Source organism: Channa argus, chromosome 9 (genome assembly GCF_033026475.1).
Source record: "Channa argus isolate prfri chromosome 9, Channa argus male v1.0, whole genome shotgun sequence".
Classification (NCBI taxonomy): Eukaryota; Metazoa; Chordata; class Actinopteri; order Anabantiformes; family Channidae; genus Channa; species Channa argus.
In genome coordinates, this window is record NC_090205.1 from 3,643,829 (window position 1) to 3,669,000 (window position 25,172).

Consider the following 25,172-nt stretch of genomic DNA (forward strand, 5'->3'; position numbering starts at 1 on the left):
GTCTTTGCCATTTGTTACATTTGATCCCATTTTTTACAAAATTAAAGTTTTTTTATACAAAATTTGTTAACCATTTACCATGTTAACTTGTAAGTGATTAAAATACATTCTATTATTTTGTAGCTTAAATAAATGAAAATATTCCTGATGTTGGTACTTTGGTGTAGTGAAATGTGTAACATAAAACAATACATATATAATATAAGGCCATAAAAAGCCAGGTTAACGTGTTACGTTTCTGTTTAATGATCGCTGAGAAAAAATTCTGAATTTATATTTTTATATTTCTGAGTTCAGTTTCCAACATTTATGGAGATTCCTCATTCATGCTCCTCCTCGCTTCCGGCCGGGAACTCCACTTCACGTTTATCCGCTAAAACGTCCGACGGAAACTGCGGTTTTGGAAAAGCATTCATGGCGCCATCGCGCCGCCATCTTGGCTCAAATCCTATAGATTACAAACGGGAATCCTTGGTTACGGCTTGGCGCCAAAATGGAGAAGAGGAGAGCAGTTTCACAGCCCTCGTGTGGGAGGAGTTTGGTTTTCTGGAAGCTCCTTGGAGCTTAACGTCGGCGCACACGGACGACGGTGGGCGGAAAACACACAACCGACGGCTGGAAAGTGGTGCCGAACCGAGGGGAACGACACAGAGAGTGGAGCTACAGCGAAGACCGGAACCGGTTCGTCCGTAACGCGCTAGGAGCACTGAGCGTGTATTTCCAAAAGTGTACGCCGCGGCTGGTCGGGATGTAAAGACCAGCGTAACCCTCTTGGACCGGCTCTGTAACCCCGAGCCTGATGCCCGCTACCCGCTGGGACTGTTCGGGCTTTTCACCCTCCGTGAGAGCGCAGCGTTGAATCCGTCTTCGGTTAACGGAAGCAGAAACAGCAGCGGGAGAAACGGTAGTTTAATGTTTGTTTGACAAGCAGTCGTTTGCTGTTTGACACACCGGGAGCCTGTTGGGAAAGGCGGGGTCGAACCGGTGGACTCTCGAACCGGATTGTTACTGAGCTCCGAATCACAGCGACGCAGCGGTTTTTTTGGGGGGTGGGGGGGGCGACGAAAGGAGGCAACAACTGGGATTTAGAAACCGCTCTTGGGGAACTCTTTACCGACTGCCCCGCAGCTGACGGAGCGGGCGGCGTTTCCAGTGGTTTCTGTCAGATGGTCAGCCGCTTGTGGCCTTCGTTTGCAGCGTTTGTGTAGGAGCACAACCGGGTTCGGGACGCATATTTTGGGGATAATTTCCCCCCCTAGCCGGGGTCAGACTATGGCGGACGACGACATTCTCTTTGAAGATGTTTACGAGCTCTGCGAGGTCATCGGAAAGTAAGTGTTGCAATGATTGTTTGTTTTTTAATCGGGTCTTTCCAGTTAGATTCCTCATAATGTCCTCAAGGTATGGCGTGAGTTCAGGTGCACGCGCGAGCACGCGCGCACAAAATGCCTGGTGATGTTTGTGTGTGGGAACTAATGGTGGTCCGTGTGAATGACTGTATGGTGACCTCCAATATCATTTCAATGATCGCCGTGGACCTGATAACAGCTGTTGCATTCACAGTTTTATGTGATTATTATTATTTTTTTTAAGTGTCAGTATCAAGTCTCCTGTGCGGCTTTTGCGACACACAGCACGTTGGCACGATAACGTGGGCTTTAACCTAGTGGCAGTTGGCAACCTGCTGCGGAGATTAAAGGGCAGGGCACAGACCGTCATGAGTCATGCACACCGCACATCTGGTCATCGTTAGCAACCGGGAAGGTTTCATTTCTGCAGTGCAGATTTTTGACGTCCCGTCATTTCAACCGGGATGTGTTCGTGTTATTGTGGTGTATCCAGTATCAAGTGCCTTTCTCTCCATGGGGAATATCCCAGCTGCAGTATAAACAATCATAACATATAATAATGAGTGGTAAGACCTGTCTAAACTACCTACAAAATAGTTTTTTTGTTTTTTTTTTGGGGGGCAAAATTGCTGCTTCTACTACCTTCCTTCTGTGATACTGCTTTTACAAGTCAGGGGCACAGCTAAGGGTGGTAGAACCTATCATTACGTATGCTTAATGTTTATCCATGTAATTATAATTCATTGTATCCAATTAGAGGGTTGGGACTAGGCTTGGGGATGAAAAACATTTCGGTTGTGATATGTCGCAATTTTTCACTTAGACACAATCAGTATGGGTATTAGTGTTTTCTTAATATCATGTTCAGTAGTTTGGCTTACTGATGTGGCACCAATGTGGACACCTGAACAGGGGAGCTTGTGGCATGAATGGCAGCTACAGCTGTCAGCGAATAAGAAATATGAGCAACATGGGGAACAAAAACAAATCAGCTAAGACTAAAGACTATGAGACATGAAACCCTGGCGAGACAACTGCGTGCATTAATGTGCTCGATACCATCCAGGTTTGACTGCTAAGACGACAAAGAACATGTCTGCACTTCAGCCGCAACCTGCACATGCATTTATGTAAGATTCCATTTTTCTTGCAGTATATAATTTGTAGCAGAGTTGCTAGTGTTGTAAATTGAAAATCATAAATTGAAATGATCCTGTGACTGTGTCATCAGCTGACCTGCGATTTCCATTTCTAGTTGTAAAACTCCTGTGTGTGTGTGAAGCTATACAGGGCTGTGAATGTTCCCATGCTGCTGCTGCTGCTGTTGTGGCGACTAATAACCAGGACCAGTTACAACAAATGGCAGAAGGATCCCACCGCTCCACTGCTTTCAGTCTATTATTCAGGTTTATATTGTTGCATTTAGCTTTGTTCTGCTTCATAGCCGCAGTACTTTGCACCCAACCTGGGACTTTCCAGCTGGATATTGCAGGTAAAGGAGGAGGAAGAGGAAGAGAAAGGCAGTAAATGTTGAGACGGTCACTTTATGATATTCATCCGAGACAGTTAAATGAGTGAAGAAAATCGGAGAGAAAACTGTTTCTGCTTCGACCAACGCATGAATAACTGACTGTGTCATCCAAACTGCTGGCCTTGAATGAAGCACTTCATCGACAAACAGAAGCGCCGTGTGAATCAGGAGCTTGGCAGGCCTGACAGCCGCAGTCCGTCAGTCATACAAGGCTGACTGGTTATGGGACTTCTGCCGTGTCACAGAGATGGTTGGCTGTTTGACAGGGTGATAACACCTGCACAGTACATGTTTAGGCAAGCCTGAAAACAGGGCATGTTCTTTTTATCCCACAGTCACAAGCAATTTTTCCCGTTCGTACAGCGTAGCCCAAAAGAACTCCTCCGGGCCTTTTTGTATAACTTAAACACATGATAACCACCATTTTAGCCAAGGTTCTGGAGAGAGAAGGTCCATTTCTAAAGCCAAATGCATTGAGTCAGCCACACAAATAGACTTGAGTTTTCTGAATCACAGCCTCGCTTATTGTATTGGACAGATCTCTGTGATTTACAGTTTGCAGAAAAAGAGTGCAGGCTTTTTATCAGCCGACGGGCTGTTCCCCGTGTGGGGAGCTGCTGCAGCCACGGCTCCTTTTTAAGATGCCACTGAAGTACCAATTGTGGTTTGTGATCCTGAAAGGGACTGGATTAACTGAAGGGAAACCCAACCAAATGACAACACCGCAGTCAGGAAAGGCAGTACTATAAAAGTCCAACGCCCTGGATCTTGTGTAGTCTCCCGTGTGCTTGCATGTGTGTGTTCTCCAGTGTTAGAGCCATGCGGTTGCAAATGCAGGCCTTTTATTTAGGTCATCCTGAACTGTACTTTGCAAGCCGTGTTGCGATCTCTCTGTCCGTGTCCCGTGGACTTAGTTGTTGGATTTGTGGACATCACAACAATGAGTTGGAAATAAGATAAGTGGTTTAAGTGTAGACCGATCGTTTAAGGCTTGGGTCTAAAATGTTAGATTAAATGTAGAGAAAGTACAGCGGTTATTATTTAGAGAGGGATATTCGACAAGCTAGCAATCATAAATTAAATTGTCATTTTTAATACTTGGTTGGAGTCAATGACTGCCTGCAGTTTGGAACCTGCAGACATCCCCAGATGCCCTGCCAGACATTTACTGCAGCTGTCTGCACTTGCTGCTTGTTTGTGCCCTCGGTTTTGCATTCAGCAAGTGAAAAACATGCTCAAATGGAGGCGCTTGACTTTTCCATGGCAGAACTTTGCTCTTCTTTATGTGAAGTGATGTTCTGGTAAGCTCAGGGATACCCAAAGACCACAGAAAACAACTGTGGTGGATGACCCCCTTTACGATAGTGATCAACAACTGACTGCTGGAGGTACCTACCAGTTTCAAAGTGAACACACCATCTTATGGGCTGATGAGACACAGGTCAGCTTGCACCAAAATGACTGGAAGAGGAGAAATGAAGAAGGGAAGGAACTGGTCATGATCCGAAGCTAATACCTCAACTTTATGGACATGAATGTATGTGGGACTATAAGCCCTGTGAGTGTGTTTTTGTAAGCGCACTGACCTCAGACAAAAGCAGATCCCTCACCCACACGTGTGCTTTGTGTATGTGTTAGTTGTTGTCAGATTGATCTCGCCCATTGTGCCGCGGTGTCCCAAGGCACAAAAAGAAAGAGGCTGGGATGACGGTAGGAGAAAGTAAATAGGACTACCAGCAGATGAGAACTGGGAAAGGAGGGGGAGGGGGCTGGAGAATGAGAGAGAAAGAGAGTGTTTGTAGTGGGGATGGGATGAGTGAGGGAGTAAGAGAGGTCAGGGGCACGGTAGATGGAAGCAGTCCATTAGTTTGACTCACACATTAAGAGACATCCTGTGCCTTCAGGCCATGCTCTTTTCTAGTTCATCCTCTGTAAAAAAATAAAAATAAAATTGGGCCTGTGACTTTCACATTACACAGCACTGCGTGTAAAGAAATGGACTGCAAGAAAGATGTCGTTTGCCTTTGTTTTCCATAGTCCTTGCAGATTTAAACAGTTCCGCAGATAATAACAACAGAAAATTGTAATATCTGTGCATTGAGCCAAAACTGCTTAGCAACCAAAGTTTCGATGAAAGTTATGTCACATTCCAGTTTATACGCTGGCAATAGTGACCAAGCTACAGAGAAACAAACTTGAAGCATGAACTGTCGTCTCCTCTTTTAATGAAGCCAAAAATGAAAGTTGATATTATGCAGCCGAATGGATCATCAGCCTTACTGAATGTTTGGTCTCGTGTTTGCACTGGCTGTGGCATTAACGTTAGATATGGTGCTGCACAGCTGATGTCCTCTATTATGATTAAAATGAATTATTCTCCATTTGCATACCTCGTGTTCTACACGGGCACTCGAGGGTGCTGCACAAACCCCGACTGGCCTCATAACTCTAAACCCAAGGAACTGTGTGTGCGCTAATGTGCGTATGTATCAGTTCTGGCTGTTGTGTGGTTTAGCATGTTACTTTTGGAAGAGTGGCAGGGGATGTAAAACTGCATGTGTTCAATTCACTGCATGACCCTGTAATCCACAGGGAATGAATTTACCTTTAGGTGTGTGATGTGTGTGACTAGAAAATAACATCATATTTATTCTTTAGCTACTAGTTTACTCATATGTACTACTGCCTTTTGCTCTTAGCTGCTCTCTTTGTTAATCGGGATGAGCAAGGCTTGTTTTTGTTAGCTAATGCTAAGCATGAGCAGTGCTCAGCCGTGCTGTGTGTTGATGAATATGTCAGAGGTATTGTATTAATAACCCACCCAAGCCGTGGCACCAGCAAACCCCTGGGCTGTGGGTCAGTAGGTTAAACACTGCTGTGTTTACATTGTAAGACCTCAGTGTGTTTTCAGAGACGATCCAGCACTGAACTTAACAGCAGCTGTGTTTACTGCGGAGAGTTTTCTCCTGGAAAAAAAAACATTATACTGAGGGTCAATCTAAATAACAGCATCTGCCAAGTGGTTGTATCTTTATGCTGTGTTTTGTCCCTCTTCATTGGATGATAAGACGTCTGCTTGACTTTAGACCCAGGATGTTTCTTCTCTAACAAGGTCTCCTTAGCTCGATTCTAATGAATCAACCTTAATTGGGAATCTGCGGTAGTTGGTGAGTAACATCTAATTAAGAAATCCTTTTTTTTTTTTTTTTTTAAAGGTGTAATGTGTCAACAACAGGGTAGTGGTTGTGACGGAATGGGGTCTTTGGCCTCATGGGAATACACATGTGCCATTGCCTCCACCGCCTTTTCTTGTGTGCAAGCAGCTTGTTATGATCTCAGCTTCTATGTTGGGGTTTAGACGAGAAAATCTGCTGAAAGGTTGGTTCCAGCGCACACAGTTACGCACAATTACACACAAGATGATGTAGCATAGCGGTCTCACACTCAAGCCACTAAAATATTTATCCACCCTCATCAAGCTGTGGAGAAAACACCCTTAGCTGCTCTCCACACGCAGCTGTAAGTACTAAAAGCTACATTTGGCTTTTTGTTGAGTCCCACAGAAGAAACAGCTCTGTTCAAGTGTCACAAAAGCTACCTGCTGGAGGACCCTCTCTGAGTGTTTACGGTTGTAGTGGCTTCTAAGCTGTTGGATTCTTCAGAGAAATGCAACATTTCCTCAGAAGTGAAACTTTTCCTGCCTGTTCCCAATGAATGCTGCCGTATTTTTTCATGTTGCCATTTGATTGTTTGGCAATTATGAGTGGTTGCTTTAAATCTATATTTGGTGATTTTTAAGGTGGTGGTGGTGCAGTCTTTTATTTTATTGGGACTTATTATTTGATTATTTGATGATTTGATTTCATGGCCTTTTATTTGATTGCGGATGAGAGAGCGAGAGAGAGACGGGGGTATGAGATGCCACAGAAGTTCGACTGCAGTATTTGCCACAGAAATTTATGATACTGTGGTGGGTGAACCTCAAACTCTCTAGGGGGTCTGGAGGCTTGCTTTTAATACAGGCCTACATACTGTTACCCAATACTTTCATAGCACAGTATAGCACTGTTTTATTGCTTCATTGTTATCAAATATCAAAAAAAAAAGCCTTGTCATTAAATACCAAATTTTCATACCTGTGTGAATCTCATTCGATTTTGCAAATATTTGTATTGTTTACGTATTGTTCTTTTTTTCTGTAATCATTTTGTTACTGTGGATGTGGTTAAGGAGGTCATCTGGTGAACTGGAGATTCCAATTCACTATTTCTCAAAGTGTTGAAATTTCTTAACAATAATGAGCTTTAGTTGTCAGTTTATTAGGTTCATCAGCTAAACGGTCCTACTGTAAATCCTACTCCATGACGGTGAAAACGGCTTTAAGTCAAACAACGACAAGGTCCTAAAAAAATAAAAATAAAAATAGAGATTTATGTCATTTTGTTAGAATGGATTTTATCAAATTGGTATAAAAATGTATTGTTCAGCAACCATTTATTTATCCAACCTGTCCAGTACTAAATTTGTAAATTTAATTTCAGTCGGCCTTATGTTCCTATGGATAGATGTTCATATGTACCAAACATGCTCCAATATACTGTAAATTGTACAATTTTAACCAGCGCCAGATGTGAGATCAGACTTTCGATTTGCATTGACACTGTCCACTGTAAATATTCAGCAGTGTGAGGCCTCTCATTTCATAAAGGATCACTGTTTTACTCACAGCGATACCATGCTGAAGCCTGTTTTTCCACCGATGGCAGAGGGCATGCAAATCCACAACTATTTGAATTTGGCTTCTCATAGTTTAAGTCCTGACATTGGAATAATTTTAGAGATTACCAAACTGTGGAAGTACCACCACTGTGGTGGGCTGTCACCATTACCGTAACTAACTGGGAACTCTGAAGTGGCCAGGAGTGAAACTGGGGATGTTACGACTGCAGTTCTATGGTACTCGTTTTAAACAGCGGACGAACAGTGTTAATTTTTAAACTTTTTAAATGTATCAGTTTTAGGAAAATGCCTAAGTATTCTCTTTTTAAGCCTGTCAACTGTAAGTATGTTTTCTGATTTTCCCATTAACACCTTCTGTGTTAGTAAAGATAACTGGAGATATCTGTAGGTTTTAGACTGTTGCTGGGATAAAACAAAGCATTTGAAACAAACCTCAAAGGAACTAGCTGACAAAAAATTCGATAACTTAATCAGTAATAAAAAAATAAAATAACAATTAAGATCCTTATATAAAATACAATAACATAACTTTGTGCATGGGGCTGCACGATACATTGTTTCAGTACTGTCATTGCAATGTGCACATGCTCAATAGTCACATAGCAGGATGTACAATGTCAAGTAAGACAAACTAATGCCCACAAATTATGCTGCAACTTTTTGTGCTGTTTAATACAAAGCAAAACTGACAGATGTCTTCCTTGACTCATTTACAAATTTCCAGTGTGCTTGTTTTTTGGGACAGTAAATGCCACTTCAGGATCTTTGTGTCCTATTAACACAGAGCACTATTACTCTGCCATCCACTGCTGCCATGCCGGAATTAAAACAAACGCATCCTTGTTACAGTTTGCTGACTCTAGCAGCTAGAGTCAGTTTTTTTTTTTTTACAATATCATGCAGCCCTGTTTGTGAATAATAAATGTGTCTCAACATATGCGCAGCTATTGCAGTGATACGGTTTTCCCATATTGCCAGCACTTTTCCTAATTCCTGATTGTTGTCAACATACTAGATTCATAAGTAGACTAAATTGTTATTGTAAAAAAGAGTGGATGACCAACTCTAATTGTATTTTTTGCTAACATCAAGGTATCCTTCACTGAAATGATGTGTCGCTGGTTTCTGGCCTAAAGTTGTATATATAACACAGTCTTGCAGATTTTCATTTATGCTGCCAGTTCACTTTAAAACAAGTGTAGATGCTGTTTTTCTTATCTTAAGGCTGGTGCGGATGCACTGCAGGCAGAGCAGCGTAAACACATCTCTTGTCCAGGGACTCTTCTTGCTTTCTTAATTTCCACTTTAGGTTCCCATAGAGGAAGGATAATCCAAGTATGATACACGACCTTTTTACTAATGGAGTGATCAGTCATGTTCTCCCGATGATAAGGATGTTTGATGCAGTCGGCTTTGCTGTTGTCTCTGCTGGCTAAGCAGTCTTAAGTATTTCAGTTATCGGTGCAACAGCACTGAAACTGAACTTGTGTGCAGTTACTTAATATGCCTGGCTACAAAAGCTCAAGAGATTCTGGATCATTTTCTAAAGATACAGAGAAAGACAATGCCTGCATTAATTATCTCGGAGTAGCTGAGGAGTATAACTGTAGTGAGTACTTTTTTATTTATTATAAACAAATCAGTTATGCAGTGATGTATTGGATTTTTATATTTTATTATATGTTTATTAATATTTTCATTTATTACTTCTACTTTTTAGAAGTAAAACTGCTGGAAATCGCCTCCTCACATGAGTAATGTTGGAATTAAAATGTAATGCTGTTTGCTGCCTCACAAGTGCCCTCATTCACTCTAGTATTTATATTATGCTCTTTCCTCAAAATATAATAAACAGATATATGCTAGATGTGCGATACTGACGCAAAAGTCAACATTAGACATGACAGCAGTAACAGCAGACCTTCACTTCAGATTTTCCCTAGAAAATTAGAAGCACAACAGTTTCACTTTATACCCAAGACAATCCGTCCGCTCCCAAATCTGCTGTCAATGATTCCCCAATTCAAAGTCTGCAGTGCACGTCACACACAAAGCCTTAGCAATATTCATCAAAAAAACAATAACAGCGTGCTATTTTAAAATTTTCCTGGATGAGGCTCTGCACTAGAACACGTTGACGGTCAGTACTCTTTTAGGGTAGTGCATAATCTGTGGTCTCTTTGGAGCAACTGTGGCTCAGGAGGTAAACAGCAGTTGTCCAACAATCCCAGTGTTGGTTTGATTCCTTACTCCTCTTGTCACATGTCAGAGTGGCTCTGAGCAAGATACCGAAGCTCAAATTAGTGGCTTCTGGTCTGTGCAGGGCAGCTTTAACCTCATTAATCAGTAATGTTTGTGCTGGCTTGACTACCTCTGTCTGCTACTCCGATCAGAAATGTAGATTTAGAAAAAAAGCATTTGTACCAGTGATAAGAGTAAAACTTATAAACTACACTAGCCCTGCTTGACATTCAGTGGTGTGATAAGAAAAACACAAAGGTCTAGCTGTTATGCTGCTGGGAAAAATGGGAGCTACACACCCTGTGGAGGTGAAGGTATTACACTATGTTTAGTGAAAAAGACAAAATGGTCAGCTTGCTGGCACCAGCTAATATTAGCAGCACACTTTGTATAGCATTGCAGCAATCATTTATGTATCTGTGTAACTTGTTTGTAGTACCTCCTTACTTTTCATTTTACTTTCCTCAGTGTACAGTATCTTTTTGTTAGCTTTATGCTAACTAGCTAATGCTATATTACGACTTAAAAACAACTTAAAAAAAACGTAGAAACCTTTTGTAATTATTTAGTCTTATTGCAGGGAAAGCAGTAAAATGACAACGGGCATGTGATTTCAAAGTCAGATTAACTGAAACGACAGGGAGCACCACACTTTGGACCCTGTAACAGTGAGGTGATACGTCACCACTTATCGGCGGATATGTTCAGCCTGCTCTGTTGTGCCCCACCTGCCCTGCGCACTGAAGCGTGGCGGAGAATACACTCTCACACACTCCCAAACTAACACAGACTGCATTCACCGCTTCTGTAAGCATCATAGTTTGTGGTCCCAGCAGTTAGCTAATGCGGTGATACAGGCTCTTTATTGCATTATTAATTCATTTGATTCCTAGCTGATACCATGTGTGTCTGAAAACTCTCCCACAGAGATATCATATGTATATAATTAGGTGGTACAGAGAGGTGATGAAGATTAGTGTGAAAGTGTCCACAGAATTTCACAGGAGTTCAGATGCCAGTTTCCTCATGATATGAATAACTATGATCAGATTGCAAACCAGATTTTTATTTATTTATTTTTTCATGTCAGGGAACTATATTACCAAAAGTTGCAGTGCTATTTTTTGCTATTTTTACTTTCCCCTACTGCCTCTATCTCCTTATATTTTCTTTGCCTGCTGTCATTTAGTTCAGGCCTTTTCAATCTGAACCAATTTCCATGCTGCACGTCAAAGCACACACTGTCACCTGGGTCACAGCTGGGGCCTCTTGGAAAAACACCCACAGTGCAACTCGCAGGGAAAAGACATTTCCCTTTCGGTGTTGTAGCTACGCAGACGTACATGACATTGTTCATACTGTTATCCTACAGTCACTTACTAAGCCTGCCCTCAAAAGCCTGCTCACCACCTGCACGCAACAGTCAGAGGAGAGGTGACTGTGCTTGCATCCGACAAACGGGCTTAATGCTGAGCATATGTCAGTCATGTGTGTTCACTGGTGGGTGGAGAGAGCAAGATGTGAACAGAGAAAAGTGGGCTAGATTTCCAATCCTAAAGTAAGAACCCCCCCCGTGCTTAAAATGGTTTGCAGATGTTTAGTCTTTCCAGTGATTTCATCTGTTTTCACTGCACTAAACTTTGTCGCAGTTGATTTTGTGTAAAACCACTCCTGCCACTGAAGTACTAACGCACAATTCACAAAGATGTAAACATGAAACCTACACAGATGTTGCTCAAGCTTATAATGCTAATGAAGGTTGAACATTGTAGGACAGTAACAAAAGGGCTGTTTTGAGGTTCACAAGAACCTGAAGTGTGTTCTGAGCTCAGAGGTGCCCAACAGATAATTGTATTAATCTATTCAGCCTGTTTTCTAGAGTTCCATCTCAGTGCACATACAAGGACAGTCTATTCTGCTCCTTATGTGCCTTCTGTCTCTTGCAAGCCTCAACCCTCCACAGTGTCACAGACCAGTGTGTTTAAAACCTGTTTTTACTCAGAATCTGTTTAACAAGGCTGCTTGCGTAAGAACAAAGTGTGGAAACACAGCTGGCTATGCAGTACAGACTCCGTTATGAGTACTGCATGTCAGGCCTTACTTCTTTGACTACTACTTCTTTGACTGACTGTGTGTGTGCTGTTAATAAGGTAAAAGGATTTTGAATGAATCCTTTGAATGCTTCTATAGGTTTTCTGCAAGCACGTACATCTTTCTCTAAAAAATAGTTTTGTTTTTGTTGATGTGACCGTATTAAACCCTTGTGGACAGAAATGACCACATATTATTGTTAAGTTATTGTTAAGTTAAGACCTTTACCTATTTACACTAAGCTGAAAAAAGCTGGCATAATGCAGAGCCGCTGTTGTTTCTGTGTTGTGGCCAGGTTTCAGGTATGATGCTGTGACCCTTGCTGTGATGTCCAGAATGGAATATAACCCACACGGCTGAAATGCAGTGCACACTGGTGCTGCTTTCAAAGCAGTATTAAGAGATGAACATTATATTGATGAGCTTATCTTGCATATCTATGACATGGGTTGGGTTTCTTTAACCCACTGTTTGTGCAATAGGATAAATGTTGGAAGACAAACATGGCTACTGTGCCATGCAGCTCTGGTGTAGCATGAGGTAACTGGTTTGGGTTGGATTAAGAATCTTTGGGCTCATGTTATGGACAATAACGTAGGTCTTGCATGTTGTAGTGGGGCTTTGAGAGTCTGGGTGTTTTACCAGCGTACATTTTATCACACACACATGAATGCAACTCTGTGACAACAATAATTAACATGTTATACACGGTGCACAGACGTTCCCCATGATTCTGAATTTAAAAAGGACTTAAGTTGTATAAAGCTTTATGACTGTAACCTCAGTGACTAATGACTTTGTTGTAGCATTTCTATGTCTGCATTTTTGCTGATTATTGCACAGATATAGCCACAAGCTCCTTGGCTGTGCATGCTTTCAGATGAGCATTTAATTTCTTTATTCAGTCTCTCATTATTGCTTTCGTGTTGAACACATTTTTATCTGAATGGTGATAACTGGCTCTTCAGTGCAGAGGAAGCGGTTGTCTCGGGCAGCACTGATCACGTTCTCGCCAGCTCGCCTCCCAGACAATAGCTAATATTGATTAAAAGGATGCCTGTGTGTGTGTGTAATTGGGGAAGTTGATTTGTGATAAATGCAGAAACTGCTGTACACGCACACACTCACACAGCCATACACATTGTGCCATTCAACCATCGTATTTTAAGAATTTGAAGACTTGAGTGATTGTCTGTCCTTCAGCTTAATTTGTGGTATAATGACGACTCGCATCTAGATGTAGAAGTAGATGTATAGCACGGCACATATATACCCTGAAAGACTTCAAACTGTGTCTGTTGAATTGTCTCTGGCAGCTTACAACTGATTTTAAATCATTGATATTGGCTGCAGAGGAAATGCAGTGTTGTTCTGGGGGGTAGGTGTTTGTGATTGAGCTGGTGCATTTATAACAGTATCTAGTCTTAAAATGGGTCTTTTGATTGTGTGTGTGTGTTCTTTTTGAATCACATCACTGTTGGCTCTGTGCTGGGGAAGCTGTACACCTCCCACAGAAAGCAGGAAAAACAAAACAAACCAAATCCCTTGTAGAAGATGGAAACAAGATAAATAAATACATTTGGGGTAAAAGATGCAGCGATGCTAAGACAGTGTAGAGATGATGAAGCAGTGAATACTTAGAGGAGCATTGATGCAGAGGACCTTAACAGGCCAGAGCCACATTTAGCAGGAGTATTATGGCTGTGTTGACATATTGTCAGACAGATGGGTGACACATGCTCTGTGTCCCAGGCACATTGTAAGTGCAACTGGGGCTCAGTGACAGAGGCACAGACTCACTGTGGTGAGCTGGGTGAAAAACCACATTGTCTCACTTCAAGGCACTGTGATCTCACAGTACGATGCACAGTTACCACCTCATTTCCCTCTTCACCTATTCCACTCTCTGCTCACTGTCACTATCCAGTACTGTAGGGATACAAGTGCACATAATTTCAGTAAATACATAAGCTAACTAAATGCGGAGCCAACAGGTGAGATTCTAAATGCACAAATGATTGAAATTTATCAAGCTGATGTCTAATAAGATCTTTGGTCCTATTTACTTAAACTTTATGTTTGATAATTAGTTAAAATAAAATGAGCTTTAATGTAGCGTAGCTTGGCCAGTATATCATGCAGGGATGTCCTGAGGCCATCTTAATGATTGGTACTGAGGCAGAACTTGGCATTTTATTCACACATTAATGTCAATATGTAATACATAAAGCTGAGATTGATTCTATACAGTACAAGTGATATATGCTGGTGATCATGTGAAATGACTGACAGGAATTTACTGAAGTCCTTTGGTAATAAAGAAGTTATCTCTCAGCTAGCAGCATTTCATTTCAGCCTGTGCAGCTGGTTGCTGTATGGCCTAAAATGACAAGCATTGCTAGTAGATCATTTTAACATCACCGTTATTAACTTTGTGTGAGTTGATGGAAGTAAAAACTGATGGAAAACTGAATGTCATGTTTACGAGCTGCCTGCAAACCAGCGCCTGCTGCTGTTCAAAGTAAAAGAAGTGTCACTATAGTCTCAAGCGAGTGTGTTTGTAGTCCCAGTGACTTCAGTGCATACGTTGTCTGTCTATATGAGAACTTCACATCCGTTTCAGGCAGAGGTTCTGTTAGACGTTCTGGCTAACAAACATACAAATTCCATCTTAATCTATTATTACCTGCAATTTCCATTTCATTTTTGAATGTTAAAAAAGAGATATACGTGACTATTCACGATCCCATGGACTGGCACGGCCCCTGTACTTTCAGTAGTGTGACATACAGGACAAGAAGGCTTTTTGCTAATGGATGTGCCAGAAAATGGCACTTTCTTCTCACCACAAGCCATGTGATGTTTCTGTGTGTGTGTGTACTGACCCACAAATACAAACACAAACTCTGGTCTTTGTGACTCTTTTGTTTCACTCCCACTTGTGCCCTTGTACCACGTCACTGCTCACATTTCCTTTTTTTTTTTCCACAGTCTGTAACGTTTGTTCATGTAGACGACTTACATGAAGTCTCTGCAGCAGTAGCAACAGGACAGAGGGTGAATGAAACAGTGGTGCCATCGTCATATCGTGGCCTCGGCTGCCCTGCCTTCTGGAGCGTTGTGGGGAGCTGACGGCCTTAAACTGCATATGTGGCGAGGAAATATGCCTGAAAATATCCAACTGAAGACACAAGCAGCTATGAGTGGGTGTCAAAAACACCCAACTGTCATGGTCATTTTTACCTTCTCCCAGACTGGTGTGCAGGGTGAGAATGGTGTTAAATCTCTGGTTGTGTGTGTGTGTGTGAGACTAGCTGGGTGTATTGACTCACACACACACCTCAAATGTTTACCTTCTTCTCGTCAGTGGAAGCACGTCCTGGCTGTTTGCTGTGGGTGTGATGAGGGGTGTACATCAGGTGCTATGTGAAAGAGTGAGTCTCTGATAACGGAGGAGGGTCAGTAAGGCCTGATTACACACAGTTGTGTTACAACTGATATTTTCTATATATTTATTTTTGCAGACCCTGGATCACCTGTCAGTGTGTGGGGGATATAACCTGTAAGAGGAGTCTTGGCTTAAAATGGTTGAAATATCAAAATATCTCGAATATATTATGATAAATGTAAAATGTAATAATAATAAATATTTTAAGTATGAAGTATTTAGTGTTATGACAGTAAAATTAGAAAATCTTGTCCGCAAAAGTTTTAAACATATGTACGTTCTTGTTGTCACCCAAAGTGAGCAAGCAATAAAAATTTCAACTTAGGAATTAATTTTAGGATTTGTTGTTTCTAGTATAAAAGCTATGAAGACAAGTGTTTTTAATTTTAAGAATGATCTGTATTATGTCTTTTAAATTGTTGGGTTCTGCTAGTCTCTGTATCTTGGTGCTACCTTTGCAATGTAGTTGTGGAGTGTTTTCCAAATACCCAAATATTCTCACATTTGCGGTGCATAGCATCACCTGATGCTCAGTGAACTCTGGTGATGCCCAAAAATAAGTTGTTCTCTTTCATTGTTTGCAAACAGGCAGCAGTAATTTAATAATCATAAGAAATATATATTAAATATAAAAACTATGCACCCACACACCTTTGTCTGTAGCATTTTCTGTTTGACCTTCAACTGTCAGTGATATTTTGTTTGCAGATCAGCGGGCAAAGATTGAATATTTAACTTGCAGAATCGTTCAGAATCCAGTCTGGGCACCAAGAATTGGAATTAAATTGCAAGTTTTCCCTAACGGCGCTACTAACAATAGTTCCTGCAGTGGTTAATCTACCCACTACAATTCCATCCAAATTCTTTTGCAAGCTTCACATAACTCTTACGTGTCTGTTTTTTAGTAAGTCCATCATGAGTAACCCTTCTTCCTGATATAAGGCTGCTCGAGAGTCTGGAAATCTTTCCTCTAGCAGGTAGATACAGCAGAATTTATGCTAAATATAATCCGTGCAGAGAAGGAAAAGCTGCACACATGCTTTTTTAGATTTATACTTGTCCATGGTTTGTTCAAACTAATACCCTTTTAACTCTACACTGGATTATTATTTATAGTAAAAATATGTTTTACATTAAGTATTGCTTAAAAGTAAATAAGGGTGAAGCAGACTGTGTGTTGTCTTTCATTGGTTTGAATTCAGTTTTGTTGTAAAAATAGAGCTGAGATTTGGGCTGAGATATAGAGAGGAGAAAGAAGCGATCTCCTTCTTTTACACACTGGTATTAAGTGTAAACTTATAGTCTACACACACACACACACACACACACACACACACACACACACACACACACACACACACAGAAAACGATAACCGTCCCCCTCAGCACTTTTCCCAGGGCTTTTATGAAAGCTCTGCCAAAGTATGGGGCCAAGCCAAGCTCCCATCTCATTGTGCATTGTGCCTACATGATTATTTTGTAAAGCAATCTAGTGAAGCCCTGGTCTCAGTTGGGGTCAGGCAAACGAATAGTGATAGTTTTAAACTGAGAGAGAAGCTGAGCTTATTTCAACACTTTTATTCGCTACAGCTCTTAGGTTTGGTAAACAAATGACGCTTACACCATATCCACACACACACACCACACATGGCTGTACTCTAATGCAGCATTTTGTTCAGCTTTCAGCCTCTGCTGCCATGTGTGTGTTTGCTGACGCTCTTGAGAAAGAATTGTGTTTGTGCAGTCTGACATTGGGGGCTCAGTTTTGTCCCAGCCATGCCTACTGTGCCACAGTGTTCATACACAACCGCACGGCATAAGTAATTGTATCTAAATAGCATCCAGTTCTATTCTCATTTGAGGATAAATCTGTTGACGCCTCAGGTCTGAAACTTATGAGAGGGCCCACGCTCTTATGTTACTGTGACCTTCGAGGTTCTTTGCAATTATGCACATTTAAATACTGAGCAGAAACACGTTATCACATTTTCATATTTACACATGCACACACACATTTACATTACACTGTGTGACATTACTTAACACACATTACATATTAAGCTGCAGGGGCATCATTTCTCTCAGTCTGGTTTGTCCTCTCCAGCTTTTTCTCATCACAATATGATAACTAGGAATATAATAAATGATGTAATTATGATATATGTTCTGAATTGAAAGTGTGGCCACTGTTAAAGTTGAAAATAGCAGCAGAATATTCCAGAGATCAAAGTAGCAGAAGCAGCGGGTATGATGTTGAGTCAAAGACAGACTGATCTGGGTGAAGACAGTGTTCAAAATATGGCTAAATAACAAGATGCTGAAACAGCTTCAGTTTCGCAAAAGTTTATATGTACAAACAACAGTAATGTTCTGCCTTTTGTGCTTGATGCAAATGGTGTTTGCCTTTTTTTTTTTTAAGCAATATCGTAACTACGATTTAATGTGCAATTTTTCTTCAAAGGTTCCATCTCTCTTGATTATTCAATGCAAGCTAGTTATAAATGTGTTGCACAGAATATCATATAAAATACTGTTTCAAGGTGGCCGCACATATACGTGTGTGTGCGTGGAAACACATCTTCTAGACAAACTTATTCATTCAACCATTCCATTCTAAACCTGGTCTCCGTTTATAATTTTTCCTTCCTTCAAACTCCCCTCACTGTTCCGCACACAATCTTAGATGGTGTACAAACAACCTAGAACATGCAAAAATGTGATGGAGCTTCTAGCTGACTAACCCCTCTCTCATCCTGACAGCAATGTTCTCCAGAACACAGACCGTGAATAAGCTATGTTAAATCAACTCGGTGTTAAGATCCAGCTTTGTTAGAATCATGACAATAAGAACAATAGCTTTATTTATAGAGCACTTATCATAGAAAGTACAAAGTGCTATACAGTAAAAAAGATAAAAAGAACATCAGGGGAAAAATGAATAAATTCAAAGGAAAGCAAAAGGTTAAATTAAACTAAATGAGTCTTGCATATCGATAAAAATGCGCTTTAAACTGAGACTTAAAAGATGAGATTCAGACAGCCTGCTTGCCTCAGTTGGGCCATTCCAGACTTTTGGATCCATGATGGAAAACCCCTTGGTTTTTAACAGGGAATGTGGAACAGACAACACTGTCGTCTGATTGTAAGTTTTGTAATGGCACGTTGAAAGATTCGAAATACAGGATTGAGCGAAACCATGCAGAGCTTAATAAGTAATCACTAAAATCTTAAAATTGATCGCAAAATGAACAGGGAGCCAGTGTCGAGAAGCAAGAAAAGGAGTAATGTGGCTGAACTTTCCGATTCTAGTCAGAAGCCTAGCTGCTAAGTTCTGAACAATGTCTCGGTGTTTCAAGCCTTTTTGGTGAAGTGAGGAAAATAGGCAATTGCAATAATCAAGATGTGAGGAGTTAAAAGCATGAATAATGGTCTCAGAATGAAGTGATGCTTGGTAGCTGATACTTGGCTCCACTGATCCAGGTGAGTGTTTTGAGGTTGTGGTAGCAGACATGTTTCTAATTTTTAACTTGCCAAGCACAATGTGCTGGAGGGTATTTTAGGTGTTACCCTGCTGCACATCCTCTAATTTAATACCAAAATATATCCAAAAACCTGTTTTGTTTTAAAGCTAGTGTGGTCTTTTGCTTGGTGACGTCAGGGTTTGTTTCTGCTGAGCTAATTCATTTAATACCTTTAACAGCACTGCAGTAAAAACTTGTTTGTGTCTCAAACTTTCTTTATCCGGCCTTAATAAATCTCTTCCTCTGCAGGTGGGGGAGAGCAGATCTCTGCATGTGAAGTCCACAGGAATGTTTCTATAATTATTGAAGTGTTCAAAAAGCATTTGAATTGCTGCTTTTTGTGTTGTTAATTTGTGACTTTAATTTGAAATGGGTTCATCGTTCAGCCCTAATTAACAGCAGTCCGTCTTGGCTAATCTGAAAACACTGCTTATGTTCCTTGTTCTTCTTGTAGGGAGTGGGGCGAGCACAGACTGCTCTGATTATAATCAGCTGAAAGTTCTTTTTCTCATAAGACATAGAAGATGGTCAAAAATGCCGCGCACTTTTTAATACAGCATAAAGTGCCAACAATTGCTTGCGTTACATAGGATTGTACCAATCTGGAAAGTTTACCCAACTGTGGCTGTTTAATCTCTAGGTAACCAACAGAAATACAGCATCTACTATTTTAAACAAATCCACCAGGACTGTGCGATAGTATGTACACTATTGGCTGACACAATGCTTCGCCAGATGATGTGATGTTGCAGAAATAAATGACTGACTGTTCCCCACAGAATGCAGCATCATTTTGCTGAGTGCACCATGGTGCTGTCACCTGCTGTGTAATTCAGATGTGAGAGAGGGCAGATAAGAGCTGAGGATAGTTGTTTGTTACTTTCCTTGAAGTAGAAAAAAAAGCAGAGCTCCTTTTATTGGTTCTGTTTAACTCTTCACATGTTTTTATCTGCGGCGTGAGCAATGCATGCGAGGACCCACATGACTTTGCAGCTCTGCCATGTCCCCTTGACTAATTATTGACACCACAGCATGTCCACTACTCTCTCTCACTCAGTGGTATTGCAGCTACACATGTCTGTGTAAGTGTAATTATTTGCATGTGTGTGTGTGTAAATCATGTTACCCGGCTAATGCCAGGCGTATGTGATCTCTTGGTTTGTAACTGTGCACGTATGTGTGTATGTGGGCTAATCTTAGCTTTAGCTCTGGCTTCAGCCAACTATGAGGATTAAGGGACATAACCACATGACGAGTACAACTGGACAGAGCTCAGTAGTATCAGCAGTCTACAAACCACGAGGTAGAAGTCCCAACTGATTATCTGTCAAAAATAGTGAAAAAGCCTCCACTGAAATCCATTCTTATGAAATACATTGAATACAGCCACATATTAGACTTCATTTGTGGCACTTATACTGTGTCATCTCTTGTCTCTTCATTTTTATCTTCTTCTCTCTATAACCCGTTACTGCCAGTCAAAGAGTCATTCAAATCCCAGTTTGTGCATCCAACTTTTTAATGCACATTTTTAAATTGTGCTAAAAAAACAGCATGGGGATGTCGTTGAAATTTAAATTGCAGCTATTAATTGAACCTGCCTTTTGAAACTTTTGGGAGTCAAGCTGCTGTAGCATGAGTCTCATTCAGTCCATCCTGTGGTCAATTACTGATGCTGTGTCAAAGCCTTTGGCATCTCATAAGCCTCTTTCACATCTGAATGCTGGACAGTGTCTGGAGAATCAGGACTGGAGGTTGCTCAGAGTTGTCTTTTCACAAGTAAAACCCAGAAGTGTTCTCACAACTAATTTAATTACCTTGTTATATTTACTGCATTGTTCTTCACTTTCCCATCTAGTTGTGTACTTTTCTACAATGAATGTTTAATGGAACAGCAACTTATCTCAATGTGCTCAACATCTATATATACAGTAAGAGTTGGAAGCGGATGGGAACACACATTCATTTGCACTTAATTTGACGAACATTTGTGGCACATGCAGCTGATAACCTGTCTGTTTCCATTTTGCTTGATGTTTTCCTGGTGAAATAATGGAAAAGCAAATTTAAATGCGCCTTGTTTAACATTAAATGAGAGAGAAACCTATCACAAAAGCAAATGGCAAAGTACAAATACACGGTGTGATATAAACATTATCCATTTGAAACCGGCCTATAATTATCACTATTTCACAAATTAGTTTAGCCCCACTGCTGTAGGCTGCTTCACAGATGCTGTACAACAACAACAGTGTAATTTTCTCAACCCCATCCCAACTGTCATTTAGCCATCGTCTGAAAAAGCCAGAGCACTTATTGAAGCCTCTCTGCTGTCACGCAGGACCATTTATGATTAATGACACAGAGGAAACCAAAGTGCTATGCACAAAAATAAATGGCAGTTTGAAGTGGGTGGAATCCGTGAGCGCGTCTGACCATACGTCCGCACTGGCAGTGAAAACAGCAAGAGACAAAGCGGCAGATAATCATTCATTTCAAATAAGCACTGAGAGACGAGCGGCGACATTTAGAAGACAAAGTAACAAAAAAGACAGATGGCAGATTCACACTGACAGCCAACAACAAGGGGAGCTTTTGCCAGAATTACAAAATTCGAAGCGACCGTCCAAGGTATAAACATTCACTAGGTACCGTGCCAATGAGACGGTTTTAAAATACAAAGACGTAGGTGTTTCATTTGACCATCAACATGCTTCATGGGAAAACATTTTGATAAGAAATGAGAATTATTCATTTAATTAACACAAATCAGTTTAAAATTCTCTGGTGACTTGATAATAGGATACAAATATACAGTAAATACGAGACATAAAAGTAAAACTGTCAAACCAGCAAAATGGTAGATAAAAGCTTTACTTTATTTAGATGTTTACCAGGAATGTTGAAGGTAATTTTAGGTAGAAGTCCAATAATGATTCAGCTCATTTCAAAAGTCAATATTAAAACAAATAATTAAACTACAAATATTTTGGTAATTGTTAGTTTCTTTTTTTCTGTTAAACATTTGATTGTTCCAGGTTTTTAAATGTGTAAATTTGCTACTTTTCTAGTTTGTGTTGTAGTCGTTTTAATAATTTTTTTAGTAAAGATACCACCTTGTTGTGACATTTATCACCGCATTCCCATGTTTATAACAAAATAACTAATGGCTAAATAGAGAAAAAAATTGTCTCCTTGTGAAAAATTATTGGTTGTTGTTATTATTAAAACTGCAGTTAGTGATCTGTTTGTGTTAAAACTGTCCAAAACCCCCAAAGTTCCCTTTAATATTATGTATTAAGAGAAAATGTACCAAATCTTTATGTTGGAGAAGCTACAGCAGCAAATATTTATTTAATTTATTTAGAATACACACCAATGATTCTTTCAACATCAATATAGTTGCAGATGAATTTATTTATCAAATAATTCATGGAGTAGCCATTGTAGCAGGAAAAAGCCACATTGGGCGCTGGGAAATTTAACTTGTAAATACCAAGGCTTAACATTATTTTAAAATAATCTAGTTGTGGTTTCTAAGAGCAAAATTTTGATGGGAATTAATTATGAGATTTTGTTATAGTTACATTCTTTTCTGTCACACTCTCCATCTACTCTGATCTGCTAGTGCAGTCTATCTGTATGAGAGCATACTACTGTAACTTTATTTAGTAACTTCACCGAGACCTTAAATCTTTATTTGGTCCGTTTGATTAAATTTTCAGCCCTGCTGCTTTACCAGTAACACAGCAGTAGACATTCTACTACAGTATGGATTTCTTGAGAAAGGCTCTTTCCACAAACACACTGAGCACAGTGGGACTGATCAGTAACAAACTAAACCTCATCATGTGGTTTCATCCTCTCTACATGCTGAGCACTGAGAGTATCAACTTGTCATAACTGCTTTGCCCTTTGACCCTGCTGTAGCGTGGAGCTTTTTTAGACAAATAGGAAAGGCAGCAGACGAGCTAAAGGGCAGAGCTTTTCTCTCCGCTCCGAGGTCCTGCTGAGATGGTCAGAGGCCCTGCACTCGAAGCTGTTTAGAACGTTGAATGACTTGTTTGTGCAGACGGGGGCTGGAACTGCAGTGCACTTAGGATCAGAGCTCCACGGGAACTTATTGTGGGCCAGAGAAAGGCTTTTGCTCTGAGCTTTCTGCTGAGTATTGAGTTCCTCTCTTCTGACGCACAGTTTCTCTCAGGCTGTGCGCTCACACAATTGACTGTGTAGTATAGATTCAGTGTGTTCTGTGGAGTGCTGATTGGGGCTCAGGCCCCGGAGAAGCATCGCTGTCATGTAGATCAATGCCGACTTGCACAAGAAATCAGATACATCCCGCTGCTGTGTGGCTTTGCCTTTGACTGTGGGGTTGGAAGTGAACAGACTGAGGTTAGGCCGTGTGTTCAGATGCAGATTCGTGAGCGAGCTGAATGACAAGTGAGCGAGAGTGCGACGTAGTGTGAAGAGGGTGAACAAGGCCGCTCAGTTTGTCTCTGCGGAGCCATGATGAGGCACACGGAGTTGACCCTTGCTGCATCGTCCTTTGAAGGCGAGCAGCAGACTGAGAAAAGAGGCGAGAAGGTGATATTTGCAGATACTAATGGATTTGTGTATCATTCATCTAGTTTTTCCCATCTCCTCAAGGTTAGCCTACATTTCTAGGTCACTGAGCCTCAAAATACATTCTCCTTTTATTGGCTTTAAGTCTATCTCTCTCTTTTCCTTCTGCCACTGTTTATTTGTTTTTCTGTGTTCGGCCTGTAGGCCAGTAAACCTCTTCTCTGTGGTAGAAAAGAGGAGGGGCAGCTCACTTTCTTTGAAGAACATCTTAGAACTTGGCCGAAGGAGTTGGCTGAACAGCTTCTTGCTCTCTGGCAGCGTTTGCTGTGTCCTGGAGAACTTGTAAAGCTGGCAGAAATCTATGCCGTGCTCAGGAATAACTGCACTGTTCCGGGTGTAATGATAATGGGGATGACTCAGGATTGTACTGCAAATTACACAATATACTGGATCCATTATTTAGACGAGGACTTTTTGTAGCATTGAAACTCTTACGCGTTAAGTGACGACTTGCTCATTGGGAATGTTCCCATGCGTAAAGAGCCAGTATTTGTCAATCAACAGATGGTTATAGTTTGATTTTTGTGGTTTGGACTCATTAAAATGATGTGGAAACTGTGTGATCAAAGATTTGCTTGATATTTCAGGCTCCCCATGGAAGGATGTGGTTTTAATGGAGCTTGATCTGCAGCTAACGCGGTTTGATGTGAAATGTGATTCTAGTATCTCCAGATGTTTTGGTGGTTTGCTGTTTGCACATACCCAACATTGTGTAACACACACAGGTCGAAGGGAAACCAATGTCATCATTTCACATTCTGTCTGAAAACATGAACCATGTTCCTGAAGTTAACTTTGAGGAACCAAGTCATCATTGTGACGCTGCAACCTCCAGATGTTTGGCAGTGTGGTTTGATAAATATCACAACTTTACTGTTACCATACTAGTAGATCGTGTACCTGAATGCATCTTAAACAGAAAGGCTCATTACTGCATAGTGTTCATTGTTATTTTTATGGAAGCAAAACCTTTTCAAATACAACCAATATTGGCAGATAAAGACAGTTTTTCTGTCCCGGTGCTCAGTGTGAACACTGCGTTGCCATGACACTGCACAGACGGAGAGACCACTTTGACTAACAAGAGTCTGAACAACACAGCGACTGAACAGTGCTGACGTGTCTGTGTGACTGGGAGTAGTCAGACAATACAACAGTATTAACTGTGAGAATGTTTAAATGCAGTAATAAGAAAAGTTACAGTAGTTTGTACGTCTATATAGTGCGTGTGTGTGTGTGTGTGTGTGTGTGTGTGTGTGTGTGAGAGAGAGAGAGAGAGACAGACCAAGGCCAAAGTCAAGCTGTGCCTTGCGTTGGCCCAGGGGAAAACTGTAAGAGTGAAGAAGACAGTAAAACAGGGAGAGACATAAAACAGAAGGGGGTTAATTGAGATACATTAAAGAAAAAGAGCTATGAGGTGACATCTGTTAACAAACACTGTATAAGGACAACAGTGTTTTTGTCTTCTTTTTGTCTTCTCCTGTCCTCTTTCCTCTGTCTCTCCTGAATTTCCCTCTCACCCGTCTCATGTACAAGGGCTCTACGTTAAATTTTAAAAGTAAATGAGAAAAATATGGGGATTTAAAAGTAGAGCGCTGCATTGCCTTTTTTAAAACACCAACTTACCA

General features: G+C 40.8%; 1 protein-coding gene across 17 annotated transcripts in view; it reads left to right on the top strand.

Moving 5' to 3' along the window:
* The first annotated feature begins 591 nt into the window (after positions 1-591).
* caska (calcium/calmodulin-dependent serine protein kinase a) overlaps positions 592-25,172 on the top strand; it is a 115,533-nt gene continuing 90,952 nt past the window's right edge. For 5 of the 17 annotated variants that reach the window (XM_067514975.1, XM_067514988.1, XM_067514980.1 and 2 more), the window contains exon 1: positions 593-1,331. In XM_067514975.1, the coding sequence (XP_067371076.1) occupies positions 1,273-1,331 (59 nt within the window). In that variant the 5' untranslated portion in view covers positions 593-1,272. Of the gene's footprint in view, positions 1,332-2,426; positions 2,480-25,172 lie in introns of those variants that run through there. The other 12 variants (XM_067514979.1, XM_067514991.1, XM_067514983.1 and 9 more) reach the window with 4 other exon arrangements.